General features: G+C 32.8%; 1 protein-coding gene across 1 annotated transcript; it reads left to right on the forward strand.

Moving 5' to 3' along the window:
• Positions 1-1,188: 1,188 nt before the first annotated feature.
• LOC105804087 (uncharacterized) lies at positions 1,189-2,752 on the forward strand. Its single transcript, XM_012636582.2, has one exon. The coding sequence runs from the start codon at positions 1,419-1,421 to the stop codon at positions 2,481-2,483; it is 1,065 nt and encodes a 354-aa protein (XP_012492036.1). The 5' UTR covers positions 1,189-1,418; the 3' UTR covers positions 2,484-2,752.
• Positions 2,753-7,627: the final 4,875 nt, after the last annotated feature.

Consider the following 7,627-nt stretch of genomic DNA (forward strand, 5'->3'; position numbering starts at 1 on the left):
AATTTCTAAAAATATTAATTGTATGTATAATTATAAAAACTTGCAAAATTAATAATTTTTAACTAGTATAAATTTCTCCATTCTCTTTAAGTAATTATAGTCTTTAATGTACTGAAATTAATTAATATAATACATTTATTTAATTTTAATTTAATTAATCTTAAAAAGTATCCTAAAATTATTATTAAAGTAAAATCAATACGGTGGGAGACAATTAAACTCTTTTAGGTAAGGAAGAAGAAAATTGTGCGACACATGGGAATCATTGTCAAATTATTTGATTTCTTTACTATATAAATTGTTGACATATTATATTTTTAAGTAGCTGTCATAATAAAAGCTGGTTTTCACTTCATTGTTGAGCATATTCTTACGGTATCTTGATTTTATACACAAATACATCATTTTTCTTTAGCAATTTTAGTCTTATCCATCATAGATTTTATAAGTTCTACTTCATATTACTAAACATTGTTTTGATTAAGAAATTAATCCTTGTTGTCTTATTAATTATTTTTCATCTGCCTTCCATTTTGAAAAAGAAAAACAATATTTACCAAAGAGATAATATATAATTTAATCTTTGAATTTATCTATTTGTGCTTAGTTGGTTCTTAATTTTTGTTTTAGATTTAGTTGGTCTTTTTAGCTTATATTTCGTCAATTAAGTTGATACATTTACATTAACGAAAAGAGATTATATGAAATTGAGATGTCATGTGTATCCCTTTTCAATAGTTTAATGTCACATCAAGTTTTTTTCCTGAATTTTAGTATTTTCCTATGTTAAAATTCAAGAGAAAAGAACAAATGTGGCATTAAACTATTGAAGAATGATACAAATGATATAGCATTCCAGTTTCATCCAATCTTTTAGCTTGTGTTGATGTGGTACCAATCACCAATTTAGTAATATCATGTGGCAACTTCTTAAAATGTCACGTGACAAACATAAACTAATATATATAAATTAAAATTAAAATTTATATTTATTTTTTATGTAGAGTTCTAAGAAACTATCACGTGATATATATTGGATCATGTTAACATAAACTAGTGTAGAGTTACCAATTTACAAGTTTACGACGCAATTAAGTTGAAAACAAAATTTAAAAAAACTAACTAAACATAAATAGACAAATTCTACGAAAAATTATATATTATCCAATTAGAAAGAACATGGTCATGTCGACGAGGCTTCCACCTGAATTCCCAATTCATCTGCTCATTTAGACTCTCCCATTTGTTCACTTTAAGTAAACCCATCCTTTGCCAGTTGCCAGTGCCACCCGATGAGATTGAGACACAGACGTTAACATTTCCTCTCCCGATCTCAAGTCAAACTCCATCGCCATTCTTCTTTAAAGCCTCCACCGAAAGAACAAAAGATCCTCTCAGTTTCTTCAGCTTAGTTTTAAATGGCTGCAACAGCAACAACTACCCAAACCCATCCTCCAAACCCTTTATTGAAAGCACCCAAAGGACCAACAAGATCAAAGCTTGTTTGTTTCTCTTTTGCTGCATATTCCAAAACCATAATTGACCATCTTAAATCCCTCCACATTCCAGTTTTTTCAGGCTTAACCGACCAAGAATTCTCCTCTATTGAATCAACTTTCCACTTCACTTTCCCTCCTGACCTTCGTTCTATCCTCCAAGAAGGCCTCCCCGTCCATCCTTCATTCCCCAACTGGCGATCCTCTTCTCCTCAGCAACTTATCATTCTCCTTAACCTCCCTTCCTTGTCTCTCTACAGGAACATTAGGTTCCACAACTTTTGGTCGGATTCTTGGGGGTCTAAACCATCAAACACCAATGATGCTTTAGCTTTGGTTAAGGACTTGTTACGAAATGCGCCCCTTCTTGTTCCTGTATATAGAAACTGCTATATCCCTTCGACGCCAAACTTGTCGGGGAACCCTGTTTTTTACGTTGATACGGAGGAAATTAGAATCTTAAGCTTTGATATAACTAGGTTTTTTCAAGAACTTGAACTCTCGACGAGGGGTGGGGTTTCTAAGCCTTTCATGAGGAAGAAAGCCAATAGCGTTAATATCAACGTTCCAGCTTGGGCGGCTACCGCGCCACGGAGGATTGAGTTTTGGACGGAAGTGGCTGGGAGAGGGAGGAGAACAGTGGCGCGTGGGGTCACGGGAGGGTGGTGGAATAGGGATGAGGTGGAGAGGGAGGGAGAGTCGAGGTTAGGGGCATGTATGGAGGAAGAGTTTTGGCGATTGAGGGAGGGAGGGTGGAACGAGGAGGAGGTGAGGGAGATGATGATGATGATTGACGGATCTGATCATAACGAGAACAAGGAAATGAGCGGGACCCAATTGGTGATGGACGGTGAGGATGCGGCGTGGCACGTGAGGGTTTTATCTGTCGTGTTATTACGCGCGGGATGGAGTAGGGAAGATGTGGTGTACTCGCTCGATCTCCATGATGTTATTGATGATAACGACGATGATGAAAGTATGAACTGAGGAGCACGGAACCTTTTTAGAACTCAACGTCCGAATAGCTGTCGCGTTTAGGATGATAATCATCATATTTTACTAAATTAATATCTATAGGTTATATTTTACAAATAAATTCATCTGATTGTACACTTAAAAAGATTAGGGTGACTGATAAAATAATAAAATAATACATATATCTTTTGCTATAAGGATTAGTTTTTAATAGTAAAAATAATTAATTTTTTAATGAAAAAATTAACTTACTCTTTATTTAATATATAAAGATTAATTTATTTATTTTGTAATATAATAACTAAAATGTAATTAATTTATCTGAATCATTTACGGCTATATAGATTATAAATAACAATTTTGTAAGCATGGATTTACTTTTGCGACTTGTCTTTCTCGTAAATAATATTAACTATAAAATATTTAATTTATTTTGTTGCACCATGTGAAATAAGGATACATATGTAAGGGTATGCATATCCAATGCCTTTATACAAAGAAGAATATATGGTAAACCTTTTTATCTGCAAAAGTTGCCGAGTTTGATATATTGATGGGGGTTGAAGCGGTGAATTGGGGACCATTTGAAATGCGATAAGGAGAGTTTCATAGTTTTTGCTACCCTGTGTTCGTCATATAGATTTCATTCCATCATGCGTTTAAATAGCTAAAAATCCTATCACAAAGTTGTAACATAAATATGTATACAAATAATATATAATAAATAATAAAATTAATTAAGAATAACACATTAAATATATATGATATTAAAATTTTAAAAATAGATTAAATTATTTATTATTGTATTATCATCAATTTTGAGTTAGGGTCGAGTTAATTTGTATAAAAATTAGATTATATTGTTAATTATTGATAAAAGTAATAAAGTTTAATAATAAAATTTAAATATATAAAAATATCAAAATAAACTTTAGTTGAGTGGTAGATTAAGTGTTTTATTAATGCAATTGATTCGAGTTTAAATTTCGTCGCATTCATATTTTTTTGGTTTAAAAAAACTAAAGTACTATTAATTAATATAATTTATCTTAATTGTGAAAGAACATTTTCATAATTTTTCTAATTGAGTTGGTGATCCGAATGAGGGTGACACTAACTCAGTTAGAAGCTTAAATAATAATATAGATAATATGAGTTTTTAAGCCAATATCATGAATGTGAGATCGTCACATCATCTGCTCACCCAACAAAATTATTTTCTTTTTCTATTCAAATCTTAACTGTTGGTTTAGGAACAATACCAAGTTGGGTTAGGTATACTTGAGAATTTTAGAAATAGATAAAATAGGAAATTTTGAGTGTTAGTACAAAAAGTAGTTAGAGCCGATAGAAAATTAAAAAATGCTCTTGAAATAAGAGAAATAAATCCAGGTATTGACTTAATTGTAAGAAAATAAAAATATTGGAGCAAAAGTAAGAAATTTAAAATGATTGCATTGAATTGAAGGAAAAAGAGGAAGGACTAGAACTGAAAATTTACCAAAATAAAGTATGATTCATGGATGGTATTATAGAGAAAGTGGGAGGATTAAATGGTAATTACTCAAACAAGATAATTATGGAAAATGTAATGATTAAGGACTAAAATGTGTAAAAGTATGATTGGTGAGTCATTTTGATAATTATCATTTTAATTATTAAATTAATTAAATATTTTTATTAGAAAAGATGAGAAAGATGAAGAAATCATTTATCTTTCTCCTACGTCTCACGCCACCTCCATTTCTCTATCCTTTCAACTTTTGTTTTTATTATAAATAGGTTCTTTCTACATTTTTAAGCCTTTTAAGTTTAATTTCTCCAATTTCTTTCATGAATCCTTATTGAAGTCAACAGAGAAGCCTAATATTCACCTTAGTTTCATGAAAAGAGTATCAATAGTTGCATTGAAGGAGAGAGAAAATAAGAACTAGGGTCTGATTACAAGTGATTAAGGTAAAAATGATAAGCTTCTTCATGAAATTCATGTTATTTTCATTTAAATTGTAACGCCCCAAACTTGATCCAATGAATTGAATCCAAATCTAGGGTGTTATTGCTCAAGTACATATGTAGCTCACTCAATTATACAAAATTACATTCGATTACAATTGTTTAATTATAAATTACTCTAAGAAATACATAAATGTGAATAATACGAGAATTCAATTGGTACACACAGAGAATTTATTTACAACTATGATTGAATTCATGTTCTGGTCTATCATAATTATTCTGTGTAAAAGACTTCTATAAAACAACTCAGACTCTAATACGCCAACAAGCTTACTCTGTATGCATAATAGCCTATTACGCCGCTTCTTCGGAGTAGCCCTGGCGTCGCCCCTCCAGGCGAAGACCCTTAAAACCCACTTGATAAGTTTAATGAAACTTAGTGAGGTAAACACCATTTATCTGAATCGTACTTGCACGTCAAATTTAATGTTTCAAGAACTATCTTGTTGCTCTTCTTTTTCTTCATTGAGTTTCTAAAAAAAGTTGCCTCCATTTCCGTTTCTTTATTCACGTTTGTTACCATACCTTACTCTAAGACCATTTCCTTCTCTTCAGTGTCTTTGAAACCTTACCTTTATTCTTCGTTCACCAAGCCATAACTTTTTCAAACTCTAGGAAGAGATCCATACACAAGTGATCGATACTTCTTTTCAAGCATATCATGTTTACGTTTATTTTCAAAATACATTCTCATTACCTCACTATATCTTTTAAATTCTCCATATCTGTACAAATATTAATCATATCGAGTACCTTACCATAATACCTATAGATACGTTTCGTACTTATTAATCTCATTGTTTGCATTTAAAAAAAAACAAGAAATACACCTATCACTTAGTACAGAGTCTGCCACAAGAAGCGGCCTTCATGGTTTATTCTTGAGAGCATTTCCAGAACACGGCATAAGAGTAGCCCATTCTGTGTGTGCCGTGAAAACTTTCTCTTTAGAATCTACCATAGAGGATATTTCTTCGTAACCTGCAATAAGAGCATATCCTTTATTCTTTTTCGTGAAGGCTCTAAGTAAAAAATTTGACTTTTATATTGTTCCTTCCTCTATCGGTACAAATTGACAGCACCTGGCTGGACGGGAGGTATGAGCATCGATTGTTGATGGTCATTACCCAGGACGGTAATCGGAAGATTATGCCGATAGTGTCTGCAATAACTCCGAAAGAAAAGGAAGATGATTGGGATTTCTTCCTTAGCTGATTACGCCATCATGTTTGCTCGCAACCCGACATATGTGTCATCTCCGACAGCAGACTCAAAATCTTGACCCCAGTTAAACGACATGGTAGCCGTTGGGATTACACACACCATAGGTACTATATAAGACATGTTGGCTCCAACTACCACTCAAAACGACCTTCGAAAAGTGAGAAGACTAACTCATTAACATGGGTATGTAGTTGCCACTGTTTTTACAATCATGTTATACCATATTTCATTCACTGTTTGCATTCATGGGTATACTTTTCTTGACAGGGTACGAGCTCGTCCAACATAGTTTCCAAGAAATGTTGGATAACTTGCACGCCATCAACAACTACGGTGTGGCGTACCTCGCTAAAATACCCTTCGAACAATGGACACAATCGTATGACGAGGTCTATGATATGTGTCATGCCTAGTTTCCATTGAAACCCAAAAATTAGGATTATTAGAGAGTAAATTGAAAAAGATCGTAGGCTAGCGATCTTAATTGGAAAAATAGAAAAAATTAGAAATGATATTGGATAAGGTTAAAATCCAATTCTGGTTCGGTTGAATTAAAACTAACCAATCCCTTAGTGGGGGACAAAATGATTGAAAATGAGTGGATTTTGCACGATTGAAGACTGTGCCAAAAGGGTTAGAAATAGCTGGAGAGTGACTTCCCAAGAGGGACTTCTTCAATCTATTTATTTTCTGTCTCATTCCTTGGTTACTCTAGAGGGAGATAGCTGTGGAAGCTCTTTATGGGGCGAGGATCATGATATTTGAGTAGGAAAATAGAGAGTCTAGTAAGCTGGTAAGGTCCTAAATCCTTTATTGTACGTAAGATTCAAGAACCAAAGTTAAGGGCTTCTAGAAATCATTTTAAAGATTCTGCATGTTTCTAGAAAATTAACTTTAAACTGGGGTTGTTGAGTTTAACCCATGAATTGGTTATCTTGCTTAGTTGTTGGGAGAATGGAAGCTCTAGCGTCTAGAAAAAGCTAAGCAGATAAGGCAAGGAAGTCATGGAAGCTCCAGCGTCTAGAAAGAGTTAAGCAGATAAGGCAAGGAAGTCTCAAGTGAGTTTTTGTACTCAAACCCTGGACTACTAAAGTATGATGCATGATTGCATGAGTTATTTAATATTCACCATTCTAGTTGGGCAAGCATGATGTGGAAGGGAAATTATAAAAGGAGTTAGAAGAAGTTAGGATCTGGGAAAAAGGGTGATAATTTTAGATACCGCCATATAGTGTTGTTGTGTACACCCGTTATGTGCGAAGCTCCAGGACTTGCAGTGTTTGAGCAGCAAGGTTAGGAATGGTGAAACAGAGGAATGGATGGAATGTGATGGGAGAAGTAAATAGAAAGATCATGGTTAGGCCATGGGTTTGATTAAAGGCTATACGCCAAATATGAGTAAGACCACAGCTAAAAGATATTATGGCATCATTGTAACACCCCTCAACCGTCTCAGTCTAGGATTAGGGTTATGAGATGCTGCAACAAATAATAGAATAGAATCATGTTATATTAATTCACATTTCTCTGAACGATAATCATTCATCAATCATTTAATTAAAAAAATGTTATTCACACATTATTAGAGTTAATAGAGCTTACAAGAACATTAAAACAATTCATGAAATTTATATGGGGACTATTTGAAACATTGATTTATCATACTTAGACACATATCATACTATAGCAATTGAAAACAAGACTAAATTGAGCTTTAAAACACTTACAAATTAGATTTGAAAATAAATAACAAATTATTTATAAAATTTTAAAACTTTGGATAAAGTATCGATAATGAATAAAGAAGTATCGATATTTTCTAACAAATATCGATACAAAAACATTATTGATACCAAATATGTATTTTGCCTATTTGAAAATTGTTTATTTGGTAAAGTATCAATTCTCTAGGTTTT

This window comes from Gossypium raimondii, chromosome 11 (assembly GCF_025698545.1).
Source record: "Gossypium raimondii isolate GPD5lz chromosome 11, ASM2569854v1, whole genome shotgun sequence".
Taxonomy (NCBI): Eukaryota; Viridiplantae; Streptophyta; class Magnoliopsida; order Malvales; family Malvaceae; genus Gossypium; species Gossypium raimondii.

Coding starts and splice junctions, on each gene's coding strand:
- LOC105804087 (XM_012636582.2), top strand. CDS start 1,419: ATGGCTGCAACAGCAACAACTACCCAAACCCATCCTCCAAACCCTTTA.